We start from the raw sequence: 21,344 nt of genomic DNA, 5'->3' as shown, positions 1-21,344 counted from the left end.
GTGAAAACCCACACCAGAGTCTCTGTTCAGAGGACCCAGGCTCCAGCTGTGGCCACCACATAAGGGTTTTTATACAAGGAAAATAAAAGTGAATTAAGTCTGTTAACAAAAAACAAAAAACAAAAAAAAAAAGAGAGAGAGAGATTGTGGTATAATTATATCATTTCCCCTTCCCATTCCTCCTAACTCTCCCGTGTATATCCCCTGCTTTCTTTCAAATTCGTGTCCCCTTTTCTTTAGTGGTGGTGGTGGTGGTGTTTGTGTATTCCTAAATACATAGTTACAGCCTGCTCCGTCCATATAATGTGAGTTGTATATGCGTGCTTTCAGGGCTGTCTATTTGGTACTGGATAACTAATCAGTGCTCTTCCCTAGGTAAGACCATTTCTCCTGCTCTCAACTTTTCCTTCATTGCCTGTAGTTCTTTGTCTAGGGTTGGGATCTTATGACCTTCCCGCTTCCACTTTCTCATGTCAAAAACACCAATTTTGGTGTTGCCCTTTTTTCTGGTCATGTTTAGGAAGCCATGTTGGTGAGATTTCATTCATGGGTAATAGCTTCTGACATTTCTAGGAGACATAGTCTCACAACAAGCTCTCTGTTCCTCTGGCCTGTACAGTTTTCCCACCAACTCTTCCATGATGATCTCTGAGCCTTAGGTGCTGAAGCTGCACTGTAGATGTATCAGTGAGCTTCACAACTTGGCATTTTGATCAGTTGTGGTTTTCTGTAATGGTCTCCATCTGTTAAAAAGAGAGGTTTCCGTTATGGGGGTAGAAACTTTACTTATCTGTGAGTGTGAGGACTAATATTTAAAAGGTAGTTAGGGATTATGCTGGATAATAATGTGGAGGTTGCAGGTTCTCTTTCTAGGTCCATGACTTCACCAGCTCTGTATAGCTGACTAGGTTTCCAGTACTAGGCACAATTTCCCTGTTTGCGGGTCTTAACTACAATTAGAAAGCTGTTGGTTACTGTTAAGATACACTTGCAACTATTGCACCCTTTGTGTGTAGGAATCACAGCTGCATGACTCCACATCTGTCTTTTACTTAGCTGCTGGAAATCTGAACTCAGTTCTTCACGTTTGTGTGACAGGCAGTTTACCCACTGAGCTCTCTCCCTAGCTCACATACAACACTTTTTAGGACTGACAGCTGAAGTGTTGTAGAATTCAACAGTTTGTATTTAGACATTCCCCTGCTTCCTTTCTCTAGTGCCAGATCAGTGTTTGAACCCCAGCTCTGTTATTGTCTCCCTCCAATTAATTTTGTCTTGATGTTTTTTTTACTTCTAACCGTCTTATTGTCATTCTGATAGGATTTTTAAGAATCCATGGAGGTATTATAGTTGTTTTATGCAGGCAGAAAGCCATGTAATTGTTATTTTCATTATCAGTAACTTTACTTCATCCAGTGATCTGCCTGTTGTTTGACGTGTGCATTGCTTCTAGTTACTTCCTGTTGTAAACATACAAAAACATCCTTAGTATTGGTAGGTGTTTTTTTATTTTAACATATTGATTTTTTTCTAAAATAAGAATACAGTAGAAATGCTTGAACAGATCTTCTTTTCTAAAAATTAATATACCGGGCTGGGTTTGTAACTTAGTTGTAGATTGTGTGTTTACTATAGTAAGACTCTGGCTCAGTCCTCAACACCTCTAAAACAAGCAAACCAATGTTGAGTGCTAGTATTCATCTAGCTTTTTATATTTATTGTATCCATGCTGGTGTCAGCATAGAAGCCTCCTCTCCAAGCTACAGAAAGAAGTTCAAAGACAATTTTATTAGATCTTAGGAGAAAAAAAATAAGAGCAAGCAATCTGTAAATCTTGGCTGCTGTTGAGGCACATGGAAAAGACAGAAAGCCATGCCTTGTGAGCTGGGATCTGGGAAAGGGGTGTGTTCAGTGGTAGAGGTTTGCAAGCAGCTGAATGGCAAAGAGGAGACAGAACTTCCGGAGAGTAAAAAAGACTAGATTGTTAGGTGTTGTGTTAGGAGCAGCGGGCTACTTTCCTGGCACCCGGCTAGCTTTACCTGAAATAATTACACGGAAACTTTATTCTTTTAAATACTGCCTGGCCCATTAGTTTCAGCCTCTTAACCCATTTCTAATAATCTATGTAGCACCACGAGGTGCGCTTACCAGGAAAGATCTTAACCTGTGTCTGTCTGGAGTGGGAGAACCATGGTGACTGCCTGACTCAGCTTCTTTCTCCCAGCATTCTGTTCTGTTTACTCCACCCACCTAAGGGTTGGCCTATCAAATGGGTCTAGGCAGTTTCTTTATTAATTAACCAATGAAAGCAACAGATTATAAAGAAATCACTCCCTCATCAGTCAGGGAAAGCATGCCTAAGATTTTGGTATCCAGAAGAAAATGATAGAAAAATTAAAATTCTATTTTCTGAGTTAGAACTCAGAAAGCAGGCAGACTCAGCAATCCCATCCACAGTAGCCTAAAAGTCTTTGACAAGCTCAAGCCTTTTTTATACAAACAGATTTTTAAGTATCCTCCAACAAGATGGAAATAAGTGGTTGCTCTAACAATAATTTCTTTGAATTTTTCAAATACCAAATAACACATAGCACTAATATTCATTATTTTAATTGGAAAATAAACAATATAGAAAATAATATAAATTCATTGCTTTAGTGGTACTATGAGTCACATTTAACATTTTGATAATTGTGGGTTTTGGTTTACAAAAGAATATATAACAAACATAATCACCCTCCTTTAAAAAAAATAGAACTAGAGAACTGGTCATGGTGACATAAACCTTTAATCCCAGGTCATTTGAGGCAGAGACAGGCAAATCTTGTGAGTTCCAGGCCAATCAGGGCTACATAGTGAGACTACGTCTCAAAGTAAGTAAATAAATAAAATTAAGACATAGACACACACAAAATTAAAAATAGTACTATCAAGATGACTGAGCAGGTTAAGGCACTGTTTTGTTTTTAGAGATAGGTTTTCTCTGTGTAATAGCCCTGATATCCTGGCACTCTCTTTGTAGACCAGGTTGACCTCGAACTCAGAGATCCACCTGCCCCTATCCCTGAGTGCTGAGATTCAAGGTGTGTATCACCACACCCGGCTCTAAGGCACTTTTTAAAAATAGTTATTTAGGGGCTGGAGAGATGGCTCAGAGGCTAAGAGAATTGACTGCTGTTCCGGAGGTCCTGAGTTCAATTCCTAGCAACCACATGATGGCTCACACCCATTTATGGTGAGATCTGGTGACTGGAACACTATATACGTAATAAATAAATTAAAAAACAAAAAAATAGTTATTTAGTAGGCATTGATGGAAATGATGCATCTAATTAATTGTTCCCCTATGGATGAATTCTTGCCTTATCAATGTGGCCTTTAAATATATTTTTAAATTCCTTCAGGTGGATATGGACAAGAGTGGTGAAGTTCGGCTTATAGAACTGGACTCATCTTTCAAAAGTGAACATACTGTCTTTGTGACACCACCCGAGATCCCCCATCTACCCAATGGTGAAGAGCCTCCATTACAGTACAGGTATTCAATAACACAGTGTATGAGAATGACAGAGGAGCAGTCCATCGACTGTGACATAGCATTCTAAGGACTGTGGTATTTTCAAAAATACAAACTTAACAGATAGGCAAGTCCATCCCCCATCCGTTATTAAGTTTTGCAGCACAAACAGAAAAAATAAAATTTTTTATAAGCTTGGATAGTATTTAAGTATCCCTATCAATACTGCTTAAATTAGTAGATCAGACAGTACTCACATGTAGCACTTTTATTATTTTTTATTTTTACTTTGTACTAAAACCAATTTTCTCATTCCTACCCTTCTTTATTGCCACATACACATTGGTTAATATAACTGATGTACAAGTATTATAAATTATTAAGATAATAATTATTAAAATTATAAATGTAATTCACATCCATTATTTGTTCCCTTAGTTTGTATGATACAAATTTTAAACTATTCATTTTTTGATGAATTTTTATTTTAAGACATGAAATTTCTTAATTGACATTAAGAATTAAATTGTTAATTTAATTAACGTTAAATTGTTGACATTTACCATTGTTAATTTAGAAATTTTGTAAGAGACTACTGAGAGGTTGATATAGACTTAAGTGATGTGTTATCTCTCCATTCAAGTCTAGTGGGGAAGAAAGAAAAGTCATGAGCACAGCAAAACTAGAGCTGTGAGGGAGGTAGATTTGTTATTTTAAGTACTATATACATTTATTTTTTACCTAAAATTGTATTTCCTTTTATATTTTAATTTTGGCTTCAACAAATAATTATGTGTTTATAAAAATAATATTAATAAAAAATAGCAGAATTATTTGTTGAATATATCTTATCTGATAGAGAAATAGTTAAGTTCTAAGTTAATAAGTTATTTGGTCATAGTTCTTCTAGCTAGTAGCAATCTGTCTGTGGTTGAAAAGCAATTTCTTCTTCTCTGAAACAGCTATAATGGATTTCCAGTTCTCAGAAATAATTTATTTGAGAAGCCTGAAGGATTTCTACAAGCAAAAAAGAACAAGCTGCCTTCAAAACCCAGCAGTCCTAGTAGCCCTTCTCCCATGTTCAGAAGAACAAAGCAGGTGCTTAAAAACCGTGTTCCTCGTGTATTCAAGTAGACCTGGTGCTCATCCCAGACATAACCCTCAGCAGATGACAAGGCGCTTTATGCACTTGGAATATAGTTCATAGTAATCTGACCTAAAACTTTATTTTTATATATGATACAAATTCAAGAGGAGACTTAAAAATATATTATTTATAGTCAAGTTTTACAAAGGCATGTGACTTTCTGTGATCACTATTCATTTAAATAAGGATGCTACTTGGATTTCTTTCTAGGAAATCAAATCAGCCCATAAGATTGCGAAGAGGTATTCTTCTATCCCTCAGATGTGGTCTAGGTGTCTGCTGCGTCACTGTTACGGATTGTGGTTTATTTGTCTCCCAGCTTATGTGAAGGTTTGTCATTCCAAAGTCAGGGCTCTGAAAACAGCGTATGATGTACTTAAAAAAATGCAGCTGAAGAAGATGGATCCACCCGATGAGGTGATAACATGTGTTCCCAAATGTGTTGTTTTATTTTAGATGTCTGTGCATAAGAGTGTTTCTGTACATCTCTCAACTTGTGTTGCAGGTGTGCTACCGAATTCTCATGCAGCTCTGTGGACAGTATGACCAGCCCGTGCTTGCAGTTCGAGTGCTTTTTGAAATGCAGAAAGCTGGTATTGACCCCAATGCAATCACTTATGGGTATTACAATAAGGTAATTATTTTGATTTAGTGGGAAACAGTACTGTTTTTTCATTGCACAACATTAATTTAGTGCCAAAAATAATTAGGGGCTATTTGATATTTGTTTTAGAATATTCAGAAGATATTTCATGAATTAAGACATTTTTGTTTTCTAGCCTTTAAATCTACTTTTGTCTTCTTTAGCTTGACTCAGAAACCAGTGAATGTTGAATTCTAAAAACTGTTTTACTAATTATATATTTTTAAATGAATAGGCTGTTTTGGAAAGTACATGGCCTTCAAGAAGTCGCAGTGGCTATTTTCTTTGGACAAAAGTAAGAAATGTTGTTTTAGGAGTCGCACAGTTCAAAAGAGCTTTGAAGAAACATCCACACTTACCACAGAGAGCTCTCTCAGGTAATTAAAGGGTGTGCACAGGGTTTGCTTTCGGTCATAATTTATTATAACCTAATTGGTTATAGTTTATATTTTTAGAGAATTTTAAGTGCTTTAAAATGCTGATTATTTTCTGGGTTCTGCTGCCAGTTAGGAAACTTTATTAAAAGTACTGTTAATGCACAGAAGTGTTCTGGATCCGGGTTGTGTTAGAGCTGTGGTGTTTGCTAATGTGTAATGAGCTACACGGGAGGGGAGTCAAACCATTCCCACTCCATGTAGAAACTTACACACAGCCTTGTGTTCATTTCATGTAGTGTCTGTGACGTGCCTCTGACCTAATATGACCTATCACATGAGGTCAGCTGTGGAATTTTCCACTTGTGTTGCCATGTTGGTACATAAAAAGTTTTAGGTTTCAGGTTTTCAGGTTAAAGAAATCCTCCCTGTATTAGACAACTCTTCCCATTTTAGGAAATGCCAGATTCTTCTTTCTCCAGTTGTTAAATTGTCCAACTTTAGTGGTCATTAGAAGCTCACAGTAGATGCTCTGTTGTAGTTGTATTTTGCTGCATGTGGCACTTTTCATGTTGGCTCCATAGCAGATTATTATCCCTAACAACAAACTCTGAAGAGTCACTTTGGTACCTCTTTGAGTAGTAAAATGCTATCGAACTGGGTTCTTAAGCAGATGACAAGTGACCTGATGCTGTTAGTTATGGTAGCACGGATAGTGGTAATGCAACACACATTGTGGAGCAGGCACCTTTCAATATGGGTTTAATCAAAGTATCCAAAGATCTGCTACTGATGATGATGTAGTACCAGTCTGTTCTGCTTCTCTATACATATATTATAGTACATTTTAAAAACTAGGTTTGCTAGTTTATGTTTTTAGTTTGTTTTCAATGACATATTTAACTGTCACTTTTTGATTTTTCTATTAAGCACTTGACATTAAATTTAACTGCTATATGTTGCTCTCGTTATTTTTCATTTGAGAGGTTGCAAAGTACTCAGTTCAAGTATTTAGTGCATGATAATCCAGTTAACTCTAGATAGCTACAAAATTCTTCACCATTTTAGAGATGCCTCTTTTTTTAAGGCAAGCATCAAATCCATATATCCTGGGCAAGGGCTCTACTAGTGAGCTGTACTCACAGCCTCTTGCCTTGCTATTTTCTTGGACATATTTTCTTTTTAAGAAATCCTGGCCAGGCGGTGGTGGCGCACGCCTTTAATCCCAGCACTCAGGAGGCAGAGGCAGGTGGATCTCTGTGAGTTCGAGACCAGCCTAATCTACAAGATCAAGTTCTAGGACAGGCTCCAAAGCTACAGAGAAACCCTGTCTTGAAAAGAAAAAAAAATTCTGTGTTTCTGAGTTAACAGTATTATACTAGTATCAGTTTCCTCATTTTAACGTTGTGCTATGGTCATGTAGGGAATGGTTAGGAGAAACCAGCAAAGGCCCACCAAGAACTTTCTGTAAAATTTTTTGCAAGTTTTGAATCAAACTTTTTGTTTTATTTTGTTTTTCAAGACAGTTTCTCTATGTAACGCTGGCAGTCAGAGAACTCATTGTGTAGATCAAGCTGGCCTCAAATTCACGGAGATCCATCTACTTCTGCCTCCCAAGTGCTGGGATTAGAGGTGTGTACTACCACCACCTGTCAAATCAAACTTTTTTTTAAAAGTTTAAATTTAAATACAGAAGTCCTAGCATTGACTATGACATTACTTTCATTAAAATATAGGACTTGTGCATAAAGGCAGGCCCTGTGGTTCTGTGAGTGAAGATGGCAACCCGACTTCCATCCCCAGCATCCACGTGGAAAACCAAGTCCTGCAAGTTGTCCTCTGACCTCCACTTGCCTGGAGGTCCATGAATGCACACACACACACACACATACACACCACAAATAAATCATTTTACATAAGCAGTAAAGCATTAGTATAAAACACACTAAATTACTTGTGTAATTCTGACTTTTCATTATTTAAAAAATCCACATGACTTTTAGTATAGTATGAACATGAACTTCTAATGGGCATAAACTTCAAAAAAATTATAAAATTTGAAGGATGCTGTTTCTGCAGATGGCAACATTATTTCAGACTCTTTCATTTTACGCCAATGTTAAGACTAATAAATATAAGCTGATTGTGCCAAAATGTAGCGCACTGATCCCTCCAGAGTTGGTTTTGTACTTGATCACGCACTGTGAATTTAATCAGTTGTGGAAGATGTCCTTGGACCCAGTTTCTTAAAAATGTAGAGATCTTCTGTTTGGTTTAGTGCACTTTTCCTAAAAGACTGGCCCAGAATAGTGTGGAATCTAACAAAAATATCTTTAAATTTTCCTATTTGTGATTTCTTTGGGATCGAGTTCTTAAAGTTTCATTAGGTAAAACAAATTCAGATTAATAACAAAGACATGGTAGTAAGTGCTTAGTGATATTCAATATAACCTCTTTAGAATTCTTTACAAGTTTAAAACGTTTTAGTCTGATAAACATATGTTGTAAGAGCTGCGGATTGCATTCCTGCCACCCAGCTCCTAGCCACCGGCTAGCTTTACCCAAAATAACAACACACAAATTGTATTCTTTTAAACACTGCTTGGCCCATTATATCTAGCTTCTTCTCGGCTAACTCTCGCACCTGGACTAGCCCATTTCTAATAATGTGTGTAGCACCGAGGTGCGCTTACCAGGAAGATTCTAGCCTACGTCCATCCTGGGTCAGAGCTTCTTCGCATCTGCCCCAGAGAGCAGAGCTATCGAGTCTGAGCTCACTTCCTCTTCCTCCCAGCATTCTGTTCCATTTACTCCACCCACCTATGTTCTAACCTATAAAATGGGCCAAGGCAGTTTCTTTATTAACCAATGACCTTCCTTCATCAAACATAGGTTTATGTTTTATAACTCTGAGAATTGGATGTTCATACAAAAACTTACTTAAAATCTCAGAACTCTGGCTTTGATGATAATCTAATGGGAACAGTTTAGTAAGAATGTCAAAGAGAATCTGTTTGACAAAACAAGATATTAAAGATTTTCTTTTACCACTGTAACTTCTGCTCCTCCTCCTTTTCTTCTTCCTCTTCCTCTTCTTCCTCTTCTTTTTGACAGGGTTTATCTGTATGGACCTGGCTGTCATGGGACTTAGTCTGTAGACCAGGCTGGCATTGAACTCAGAGATCCACCTGCTTCTGCTTCTCAAGTGCTGGGATTAAAGATGTGTGCTACTAACACCTGGCTTCTGCTTTCCTTAAGAATAAGTTTTTGTTTTGGTGGAAGTTTGAGGGGAGTTGTTTGTTTTTGAGACAGGGTCTCTACAGAACCCTGACTTTCCTGGAACTCACTATGATACCAGGGTGCCTGCCTCCTGAGTGCTGAGTTTAAAGGCATGTGCCACCAAGCCTGGCATCCTGAGTAATTTTAACACATTGTTTTTTCCTCATTCCTATATATTTGTACTTAGCTACAGTTCTATAATTATTCAGTTGAGTTTTGAGAAAAATTACCTTTCAATGAAGTTAGAGGAACCCGACTCTGTGGCAGAGACATTAGACATTGAGCTTCACTGACCTACGTGTGCATGTTTGCAAAGCTCTCTTCTCCACTGCTTAAATTACCACTCAGACCAGACATAGTGCACATACATTTACCCCCAGCACTCAGGAGGCAGAGGCAGGTAGATCTGTTCAAGGGCTGTCTGGTCTACGTAGTAAGTTCCAGACCAATCAGGACTACTTGAGACCCTAACCTTAAAAAGATGGCTCAGGCCAGGCGGTGGTGACACACGGGTTTAATCCCAGCCCTCAGGAGGCAGAGGCAGGTGGATCTCTGTGAGTTCGAGGTCAGCCTGATCTACAGAGCATGTTCTCCAAAGCTACAGAGAAACTGTCTCCAAAAACAAACAAACAAAAGACGACTTAGAATTTTATCTAGAAAGATGGTGGACTGGAGTGAAGATTAATTAATTTGTCTGGTTTGGGTACCCACAAAGTAATATAAATGTAAATATTTATTTGACTATAATGTGAAACCAAAAGTAAATTATTTAGAAATTTTCCTTTCTTACATTAATGGAGGTGGGTGCTTGGTAGCTAACCAAATAAGGAAATCCAAACACTAATGTGTGGTAAGCACCTCATTCTAGTTGGTTTTACCAAAGAAACTTGTGATAGATGTTGTAGAGATTGGCCAGCAGGCCTCTCAATGTAAGTTGGTGCTCCATCCACGGGATGTCACCACTCACCTGTACAGTATGCTGTCACAGTCCCTACCTCATCTCCCCACCCCGTCCCACCCTCGGCAGACAACATTTAGGCCCCTATTGGGGTCTGTTATTCAAGACAGTAGCCAGGAGCCATCTAAAATGGACATCTTGTTCATTCAAGGTGTTATGTTGACCTACGGACTTTTACAGTTGAACAGTTTTCTGTCTGATCATTAAATTTGTTTAGGATATAATCTCAAAAAAGTTTATGATAAGTAGCATAGTATTTGTTTCTGTTTTTGCTCAGGTGGTCGGTCTGATCTTGGATATAATTCATTATCTAAGGACGATATTAGAAGAGAGGGTACATCTACTGAAGACATTCAAGGGGGAAAAGACAAAAAAGGGAGTGATTCTAGTTCCTGTAGGTATTGATTGTGAAGTTGATATTATGTAAAATTGTGAACTTCTTTGCATAAAAATACAAATAACTTTAAGTATTAAAGTACTAGTTTTACTGCCTATCTTCCTGTTCTAATTATCTTTTTTTTCATTGATCCCTCTTTGCCACCTAATATTTTCACCCATAAACTGTGCAGGAAATGTGCATGCTGCGTAACTCATGTTAAAATTCTCATAGTAGAAATGTCTTTTAAAAAGAAATTCTTTTTCTGAGAATTACTACTACCTGCCTTAGTTAGGTCTGCTGTTGCTGTGATGAAACATAAAACCAAAAGCTGCTTGGGGAGAATATTTGGCTTACATTTCCCAGATATAGTTCATTGAGTGAAGCCAAGAGAGAAACTCAAACCGGGTGGGAACCTGGAGGCAGGAGTGATACGGAGGCCGTGTAAAAGTGCACTCACTGCCCTGTTCCTCATGACTTCTCAGGCTGGTTTCTTATAGAACCCAGGCCACCAACCCAGGGATGTCCCCACCCATAGTAGGCTGGACTATTCTTCATCTATTACTAATTAAGAAAATGCCCTACAGGCTTACCTACAGCTGATCTTAGGGAGACATTTTTCTCATTTGAGGCTCCCTCTTCTCTGATGGCTCTAGCTTGTGTCAAATTAACACAAAACTAGCTAGCACGTGCCTTTAATCCCAGCACTCTCAGGAGGCAGAGGCAGAGGCAGGCGGATCTCTGTGAGTTCAAGGCCAGCCTAGTCTACAAGAGCTAGTGCCAGGACAGGCTCCAAAGCTACAGAGAAACCTTGTCTCAAAAAGCAACTAGCCAGCACAATACTAATAGGTTTTCTGTGCTGTCCCCCTCCCCTGCCATAATAGGTTTCTCTGACAATGCAGTAAGACAGATCAAGCCAAATTGAAAAAGTATAAGAACAATTTTATTTGAGCAAAGCAACTCTCAGGTGGATTCTTCAGTCCCAGAGGTGGAGGCAAGAGAAGCTGCACATCTGGACTAACTCGGGAGATTATATAGCCTGTAGGCGAGGGGTGATGAGGTGTCTACTACAAGCTGGGTTTGTGCCCAAGTGTGGTCAAAATCTGACTGCTTTAGGTGGGGACTTTTATGGCTGGCAACTTCAGGGGAGGAGCTGCCCAGAATTCAGAACTGGGCTTTTTGGCATCTTTCCTTTGTTTTGAGCCTCTCTGAGTGGGTGGGGTTTGGAGAGAAACAGGAATGGGGCTTCCAGATCATACAGGAGCGAGTTGGAGATTCCAACTAGACAAATACCTTTAAAGTTTGTTGGTGAATTGTGATTTATATCTCCTTTTTTTCTTCCCAATCCAAAATCTGTCCTTTACAACCAAAGAGAAAATATGAAATTCTCTATGAGCCTTATATATGACCAGTTCTTAGTAATTAGACCCACATTTGATGACTTTTAAATGAAATGATTTGTGGTTGGCAAGTGTGTAGAGAAGCAGTTAGTATATTCTTATCACCAGTTTTCATTTTGAAATATGTAAGACTAAAGGCTTCTCTTCATACATTCTGCAACATATATGTTTAATTTTGCTAACATTTTTATTTTGTCTTTATAGTGTCAGAGAATGAGAGTACAACAGGAAGTGCTGATTGCCTTCCTCCTCTCAGTTACCAAAGTTCTTCAACTATAGTTCGCCTCAGTGGTACAGATAACAACAGTGCCGATAGAATAGCTGGAGAATCTGAGGGTGAGTTGAATAGTACACATTGGCTACATGTAGGTGATTATATCCGTGTCTACTAAATATATATATTTTAAATGTTGTAAAATCATGTTTTATTTTATTTTGCATATATGCTACAGCAATGTGTATAGGTCAGGAAACAACTTGTGGAAGACTGTTCTCTGTACCTTCTGAGTCCCTGGGATTGAACTCAGGTAGTCAGATTTGATGGCAGATATTCTTACTCACTGAGCCACCTCACTGGTCTCAGTGAATACATATTTTTTAAATATCTTAATGCACTAGAATTATCTATTAGAATATATTTGGGTACCCTCTCCTAGTAAACTTAGGACCTTAGGTTTTGTGTTTTATAATGTCTTTGTTCAAACCTTTATTATAACAAGGAATAAGGGCACACCTGTAGTCTCAGTGCTGCCCTTTGAGTTTGTACTATTAGGACTTTCAGAAGGGATGGTAAAATACAAATGGAGGGAATAGTGAATCCGAGAGGACCACACACCTAGCTTATTTCTAAATGAATCATATACTTTATAGTCTAATGTAGCTTGTGACTATTTAGAAACAAAATAGATAGTCTTTCAGATAGTTTAAGAAACTAATACCCATGGCCCTGGTAGCACACGCCTTTAATCCTAACTCTTGGGAGACTGGAGCGGGTGAGTTCTGGTCCACCTGGTCTACTTAGTGTGCTTCAGACAGCCCAGGCTACTTGATGAGACAGTGTCTCAAAAAAGAAAGAAAGAAAGAAAGAAAGAAAGAAAGAAAGAAAGAAAGAAAGAAAGAAAGAAAGAGGAAAGGAAATAAAAGAAAAGAAAACCAAAAATCAGTGTTTTTCTTCTTAAAATATTTTAATATTTGCAATACACTAAATACACTAATCACTGATTTAAAGCAAAGGTAAAATTTCTTAATTTACATGTATAGTCAAAAAAGGATTTGGAGTTTTAAAAATAATTTTTACTTGTAGATAAAATTAATATAGTTACCATAGGTTTGATTTGATGTTTGGGGGCTTGTTTTGCATTTTAATAAAAAGATGGCTTAGACTTTCACGTTCATCCAGCATCACTACAATTGTACAGCTGTAACTTAACTTAGTGTAAATTTATTTCTGTTAAAATGTAAATTGGTAAGTTTTTTTAAGCAGTACATTCTAATGGCTAGAAGCATAGCCTTTCTCATTAGACAAATCTGAATTTGAATCAAGTTCTGTTACTTTGTCTAAATAGTTTCTCTCTCTGCATGTCTGTTTTATCTGCTCTGAATGTTGGAATGTTTATAGCAACAATAGCAAGTAAACTGCCTAAAGTGGGACCTGCTGAGTACCAGGCAGCCAGTGAGCACTTGCTGTTATCATCCCCATTACTATTATTTTAATATTTAGGATGACATATTTGCTCTGTACATTTTCACGACTGAAACAAATTTCTTGTTTTTCAGAAAGCACACCTGAGCTGCTCTTAGTGCCGTCTCCTGAGAATAGAAATGAAACACAAGCCATGCAAAGCAGATGCTTCAGAAGAAGACATAAAAGTGACGATGAATCTCATTTGCAGCAGCAAACAGCCTGGGGAAATAGGAACCGTAATCTTAGTGGTGGGGTTCTGATGGGATTTATGCTGAATAGAATTAACCGGGAAACAAACCCTGGAGATATAGTTGAAAAATTAGGAGCTGATGCAAAAATTCTTTCAAATGTTATCTCAAAAAGCACAAGACCAAATAGTCTTGATATAGGAAAGCCACCTGTAAAGTCAAAAAGAGACAGCCTAGAAAAGGAATCTAGTGACGATGACACGCCTTTTGATGTTTCTAACTGCGTGGATAAAGTGGATTCTCCTGTTATTTTTGACTTAGAAGATTTAGACACTGAAGCAGATGGATCGAAAGTGGGATGTGTCGCTACACAAAATCCCAAGAGGCTCCAGCGTATGAACAGCAGCTTTTCAGTAAAACCTTCTGAAAAAACAGATGTTGTAACAGGATTTGACCCCCTCTCTCTCTTGGTTGCTGAGACTGAACAGCAGCAGAAGGTGGAAGAAGAAGAGGATGAAGATGATAGCAAAAGCATTTCAACACCATCTGCTAGGCGTAATTTAGCTGAAGAAATTGAGATGTATATGAATAACATGAGCAGTCCTTTGACAAGCCGAACACCAAGCATTGATTTACAACGAGCATGTGATGATAAGTTAGCTAATAAGAAAAGTCCAACATTGGTCAAGGCCTGCAGAAGATCAAGCCTCCCTCCAAATTCTCCTAGGCCAGTGAGACTTACCAAATCTAAGAGTTATACCAAAAGTGAGGAGAGACCAAGGGATCGACTGTGGTCTTCACCAGCCTTCTCACCCACTTGTCCATTTAGGGAAGGATCTCAAGAAACACTAGCCCATTCATCACCTGCATTTAACTTAGATACACTGCTGGTACCTAAACTAGATGTTCTAAGGCACAGTGTGTTCTCTGCGGGGAAAGGAGTTGCAGAGAAAGCAAGCAAATGGTACTCAAGGTTCACCACGTATACCACATCATCAAAGGTAGGTTTGTTGGTATTGACTGCTTTACTTTTCTTAAGCTGCCTCTGCCATTACCATTACTGAAAACTTATTTATTAAGATTTATTTTAATTAACATGCTTGTGTATGTGCCTGTGTGAGTTCATGTGAACCATCTATGTGCAAGTGTCTGCAGAGTCCAGGAGAGAGTATAGGAGTCCTAGAAACTGTAGTTGTGAGCTGCCATGTAGATGCTGGAACCAAACACCCAGGTCCTCTGCAAGAGCAGTAAGTGTTGTTAAACACTGAGTCATCTCTCTAGTCCCAAGACGTTGTTGTTGTTGTTGTTGTTGTTGTTGTTGTTGTTGTTGTTGTTTTCAACATGGAACATTTCCCTGTTATATGAAAGATCTAAATTTCAGTATTTCCTTCAGAATGTACCTTTTTCTCAGTGTCCAATATGTTTCTAACCAGGCCTATGCTATCTCTTCCTGGTTAGGATGAAGTAACTTATGTTTCTCCCACGAGCAAAAATGTAGATGAAGTATAGAAAGTATGTGTTTATAATCATCAGAGAACTGTCACAATTAGAGAACAGAAAGACAAGATTCTAGAAAGAGAATTACAGGAAGGAACTAAAGCAATAGTCATTTCTCCCAGAAGGCTTTTTTTTACTAATTGTGAGCATCAAGCATAAAGTTTCCATCTTTAAGAGGAGAGGGGAGAAATGAGGAGAGGAAGGGGACACAAAATTTAAAACTTGAGGGCTTCAAGTACCCAGAAGGTTTTGTCACCAGTGCTGCCACTTTACCCATGCCATTCAGGGTCCACTTAGGCCTGTTATGTTCAGTTTATCCAGTGGCGTAGTCACATCTCTCACCATAAGGTGTGGCACAAGAGGTTCAGCAACAAAGCTCTTCACATGATCCTCTGTCTCCATCTTGTTTCCAACAGTATTAGAGAAAGGCATGTCTTCTGGGTCTCTCCATCATCATGTATTAGGTTTTAAACTGGAAGTCCATTCCGGCACTCCAATTTTATTCAGCCTTAAAATCTCTTCACCAATACTAAGCCAAAGGATGGATATCAGGGATCTCCAGTTCCTTCTAAACAGGCTATCTTTTGACAAATTCTTTAGCCAATCATTCAAACTCTCAGCACCTTTCTTAACTGTTCAAGCTTTCATACTAAACCTAGAGTCTCTAATCAATGGGTCCCTACTGATAAACTCAGCCTAATCCTGTTTTTAGGTTCTTTCCATTATCCCACACACTTAAAGTTCAATCCAAGCATTCCCCAGACTTCCACTTGAATGACTTATTTCTTCAGTGATATAGCTTACTTCTTTATGGACCACACTTTTCACCTCACTTCAGGAGCTTGCTTAGACTTGTGTCTAGTTACATCTAGAGGCAACAGCTGGTATGCATTGGAATTGTCTTGCCTGGCATCTCCCTCAGGGAAAGTCATTGTGGGTTCTAAAAACAATGTAGGATTGGTTCCCTTAGGCAAGGTTGGAAAGGGCAATACTGCAAGGAGTGAGGAAGCACATTTTCCAAATACTGATGTTCCATAAGACAGGTAAACAGAAAGCCTCTGAAAAAGAGTTCCTTGGAGTTCCATGGTGAGAAGAGCTATGAGCTGCCAGAAGGGAGGACTTTGTTGGACAGGTCCCTCAATGCTGATGGGCATATGCCTACAGCTGAGGAGTAAGCTCAGTGGCAGAACTCTTGCCTAACATGCGCGAGCCTCTAAACCCAATCCCCAAAGCCATATAATACGTTTGTTTTGCATAAAACAGGCCAAGTGCCCTGTCATATTGTAGAACTCTTTTAGTTATTGAATCTACTTGTTGATAAATCTGGGCACTTTCCTGGTGTGTCAGTCGGCATTATAGGTAGCCATGTTGTTCCCTTTGCCAGGGAGTTTTCTTTTCACTTAGCATTTCATCCTGTTGAGGGGAATGAAGGACAACATACTCTCAAAATTGTGGAACTGGTTTTTCTCTTGCAAACCTCAGGATTAGCAGTGGTAAAACCATGGCCAAAAGCAGCTTAAAGAGGAAAGAGTTAACTTTATTTGACTTACATATTGCAATTACAATTCATCTTTAAGGGAAGTCTGGGCAAAAACTAAAGTAAGAACAGAGGCAGAAACTGAAGGAAAACTTCTTACTAGCTTATTTCTCGGGAGTTGCTCAGCCTGCTCTCTCCGTTCAACTCAGGTCTGCCTGCCCTGGGCTGTACCATCCACAGTGGGCTGGGCCCTCAAACATCATCAATCAAAAGAATGCCCACAGATTCACCTCCAGGCTAGATTGTTGGAGGCATTTCCAAAATTGAGGTACCTCTGCCCAGATGACTCTTGTTTGTGTAGTTGGAAACACACACACACCTAACAAGCACAAAGACCCTGTCTCAAAACAAATGCAACATAACAACAAAACAAACAAACTCCCATATCAGGTGTCTCACAACTGTCTGTAACTCCAGCTTCAGGCGGGGTCTGACACTTTTGGCCTCTTCAGGAACCGGCACTCATGTATACATGCCATACATGTATTTTAAAAAATTAAGGTTCTTGACCACCTGTGGTTGTCCTCTAGCCATTATATGTACTTATCCAGAAGTACATATTTTTCAAAACTTCAGATAATAGTTTGCATCCACTGTAGTTAACATGAGGCCATTTCTGCCTTCCCTGCCTTCCCTTACTGATTAAAAAAACTCCAAATAAAATATAAAAACAACTAAAGAGTCTACAAAGAAATAAGAATTAATGGAGTTGGAGGAAGAACCTCCAAAGAGATGAGTTTCCTGTTTTTCTTCCCATGCCTTCTTGCCCCAAGGGCAGTCACATTGGGCCATAGTAGCTCTGAAACCTAAAATCACAGGAAAACCCATACTTTATGCACAAAAAAAAAAAAAAATCAGGAAAGAAGGCCTCTGTGTGTGGACTCTAGAGTTTGAAGTTCCAAGTCTCAGCTTAACCCTTTATTTACACATGATAGATGCAGACTAACAGAAAAGACTAAAACTCCACCTGAAAAAAAGCAAAACACAAAGAACACAGCCTAAATATACTTTAGTATTGGCTAGTAAAACAAAAGCGTACATATTCCCCAAAATATTATAACAGTCCCCTTGCTATGCAAAGTCAATATTCACAATAGCCAAGATGAATGATGATGATGATAATAATAATAATAACACAAATGGGCATGACAGCATATGCCTATAATCCCAGCACTTGGGATACAGAGTCAGAGAAACCTGGTTCTCAGCTACATCACAGAGTGAATTCAGTGCTAGCCTGGACTATGGGAGACTTTCTCTCAAAAACGATGACGTAAAGAACCAAAAGGCCAGACACAATAGTGTACGCCTTTTAGTTCCAGTGACCAGGAGTCTGAGGAAAAATTATCGATAGGCTTAGGCTAAGGGAAGTTGTCCTCTGACCTCCACGGAAACCATTTCTATACATATCATAAGCAAACTACTAACAACCAAAGCCCACTATATAAGAAAACAACTGAAGTTATATAGGTGAACCCTGGAGAGAGAGAGAGAGCCAGACAAGACAGTGATAAAGTGCTTGCTTATCATTAAATAAACTTATCTTGAAATAAACTCAAAAACAGAATGCAGATAACAGCAAAAAAAATAAAGACTATAAAAAAATGTGTGAATCATGGGACTGGAGAGATGCCTTAGCGGGTAAGATTTGAATCATGGGGGCTGGAGAGATGGCTCAGTGGTTAAGAGCACTGTCTGCTCTTCTAGAGGTTCTGAGTTCAATTCCCAGCAACCACATGGTGGCTCCAAACCATCTGTAAAGAGATCTGGCGCCCTCCTCTGGCGTGTGGAGGCAGAAAGTTGTATATATAATAAATAAATCTTTAAAAAAAAACAAAAAACAAAACTTGAATCATGGGACTGGAGAGACACCTTAGCAGATAAGACTTGAATCATGGGACTGGAGAGACGCCTTAGCAGATAAGACTTGAATCATGGGACTGGAGAGACGCCTTAGCGGATAAGACTTGCTACTCTTGCAAAAGATCTGGTAGTTTGCAGCTGTCTAAAACTCCAGTCCCAAAGGACCCAGTGCCCTTTGACCTCTGTAAGTGCTATGTACACATGGCATATATACAAACATGCAAGCAAAGCACACATAAACTAAAGTATCAGTCAGTCTTATTTAAAAGTTCACAGAGCTTTGGGCTGGAGAGATAGATGGCTCAGAGGTTAAGAGCACTGACTGCTCTTCCAGGGGTCCTAAATTCAATTCCCAGCAACCAAATGGTGGCTCACAACCATCTATGATGAAATCTGCTGCCCTCTTCTGGTGTACAGGCATACATGCAGAGAGAATGCTATATGCATAATAAATAAATCTTTTTAAAAGGTGCACAGAACCTTAGAGACTTGTTGGAGAATATGAAAGCTTTAAATAGGATAGATATAGTTGTTATTTCAAAAAGGATTGAGGAAAGTGATCATTGCAGAAAAGATACTTGAATTAGTAATACTGTTACTTATCAAATTTGGAAAAAGATACAAATTTACAGACATGAGACAGCACACTACAAAAGGAGAGATTTAAAACCACATCTGGGTCCAGTGAGATCTCTCACTGCCAGTGAAAGCACTTGCACAAGCCTAGTAACTGAGGTCGGTTCCCAGACCCCATATAAAGGTAGAGGAAAGAACTGACAACACAGTTACTCTCTGACTCCACACATGAGCTGTGCTACAGACCTCCAAAATAGTAATAGATAATTTTTTAAAATACATCTGTACTTATCATAAGCCAGTGCTAACAACCAAAGCCATCTATAAGAAAACAAGTCAATTTTTTAATTCTTAAAAGATATTAAAGAAAAATTACTAAAGGAATAAAGATCTGAATGGCCATGTGGCTTTGTCATAAAATCACAAAAGGGAAGGATTCAGTAAGAAAACATCTTTGACATGTTGAAAGAAAAGACATGCAATACAGGGTCTCCAGCCAGTGAAAATACTCTTCAAATGTTAAGGTAAAATAAGGGCACTCACAGAGAAGGGAAAGAGTAAACGGAAAACAGGCTTGCTCTTTGAACTGTGCTCAAGGGGGTCCAGGCTGAGGAAAACGTTAGTAAAAACAAAAATTGGGTCTTCAGGAAGGAAGGAACAAATTATAAACAGCTGCTTGCACTTGCATAAAGACTGCCTTTTGCCCTCCTAAGTTCCTTAAAGCACTTACAATAGCTCAACACAAAAATTGTGACATTGTAGGTGTAGGGTTTTCAATATATGACTTCATGATTTAATTAAGTTGGGGCTGGTGGTCGTATGGCTCAGAAGGCTGAAGCACTTGCTACCAAGCCTAAGGACCTGAGTTCAACCCTTAGGACCTCCATGGTAAAAAGGGGGATCTAACTCCCTCAGATATCCTCTGACCTCCACACTTCTGCTGTGGTGTGCAAATACTCCCTTCTTCCACAAAAAAATATAAATAAAAAGTGTAATTGAACTTAACACTTAATGAGTTCTAAAATCTTAGGAAATTTTCAGAAATTTTTGAAGTCAACTTTTGTGAAATTTATTTTCTGAATGTTATTGCTTATAAATTATATCTCAATAAAATTTTGTTAATGAAAACATACTTTCTGACACAATAGGATCCAATTAAAATTATTAATAAATATGGTATCAAAAATTCAAAGTTCTAAGTAATTCATGAATCAAAGATAAAGATCACTAGCCTAGAGAGATGGCTCAATGATTAAGAGCACTCACTGCTCTTAGAGAGGATCTCAGTTAGTTCACAGCACCCACATGGAGGTTCTGATGCTCTCTTCTGGCCTCCATGAGTGCTGAATGCACATTGTGCACAGGCATATATGCAAGCAAAATAGCCATACACATAGATATAAATATTTTTAAATAAATGATTTAACAAAAAAAAAAAAAGACCAGCTGCAGTAGCTTGTTCTTTTCATTATAGCAATAGAGAGTCAGAGATCCCTGGGGCTCATTAACCATCTAATATCTAATCTGGCCGACTTGGCAAGCTTCAGATCAATAAGAGACCCTTTCTCAAAAGTAAGTGGACAGCTGCTGAGGAACAACACTTAAAATAAAATGCACACATATGCATACCTAAACACAATGCACACCTTAACACAGTGCAAACACACACATGGAGAAAGATGGTCTCTATTCATCCAGAGTAGAATGCCTTTGTAAAACTGATTGTTTTTCTTGCAGAAGTTGTGATGTTGACCATCTGGGTAGAAGGTGGTAGGTAGTTGTTTCTATCTAAAAAGTGACTTTTAAATAATTAACTTTAAATGTGAAGGAAATTAAGCTTATAATTATGTTCTTAGGATCAAAGTTCTGATCGTACCAGTCTTTCTTCAGTGGGAGCCCAGGATTCTGAATCTACCTCTTTGACAGATGAAGATGTCTGCCATGAGTTGGAAGGAGCCACTTCTTCCCAAGAAAGCAGTGCCACTTCAGGGGCCAAGGGAATAGATGCCAGCCGCACAAGCCTGGGAAGCTCCGCCTCCTTAGAAGGTTTGCCCAGTTTTTGTCATGCTGCTGGTTTGCAGTCTTTCTTTCTTTGTGATTTAATGTTTTTCTATCTTCGAAGATTTGCATGGCAAACAAATAAGTAAAAATAGGGAGGAAACAGGTCATTTTCAGAGGTCTGACTTCTGCCCCTATCCCTTCACATTATTTGCTTCTGTTCTAGAAGTAACGTTTTTCTCACTCTTTGTTTATCTTTTCACTTAAAATGTAAATACAGGTCTTCTTACTCATCTCTACTATTTTG

The 21,344-nt window shown here is 38.6% G+C and overlaps 1 protein-coding gene across 2 annotated transcripts in view; it reads left to right on the top strand.

Annotated features, from left to right (window-relative positions):
• The window catches only part of Dennd4a (DENN domain containing 4A), a 107,754-nt gene that overhangs the window by 70,757 nt on the left and 15,653 nt on the right, over positions 1-21,344 (top strand). For both annotated transcript variants that reach the window (XM_005347773.3, XM_026779058.1), the window contains exons 17-25: positions 3,405-3,538; positions 4,480-4,615; positions 4,875-5,081; positions 5,170-5,298; positions 5,543-5,684; positions 10,196-10,312; positions 11,899-12,030; positions 13,471-14,567; positions 20,896-21,085. In XM_005347773.3, the coding sequence (XP_005347830.1) occupies positions 3,405-3,538; positions 4,480-4,615; positions 4,875-5,081; positions 5,170-5,298; positions 5,543-5,684; positions 10,196-10,312; positions 11,899-12,030; positions 13,471-14,567; positions 20,896-21,085 (2,284 nt within the window). The remainder of the gene's footprint in view (positions 1-3,404; positions 3,539-4,479; positions 4,616-4,874; positions 5,082-5,169; positions 5,299-5,542; positions 5,685-10,195; positions 10,313-11,898; positions 12,031-13,470; positions 14,568-20,895; positions 21,086-21,344) is intronic.

The sequence above is a fragment of the Microtus ochrogaster genome, chromosome 5 (genome assembly GCF_000317375.1).
Source record: "Microtus ochrogaster isolate Prairie Vole_2 chromosome 5, MicOch1.0, whole genome shotgun sequence".
NCBI lineage: Eukaryota > Metazoa > Chordata > Mammalia > Rodentia > Cricetidae > Microtus > Microtus ochrogaster.
Note: the sequence above shows the minus strand (reverse complement) of the source record. Positions and strands in the feature narration are given on the sequence as shown.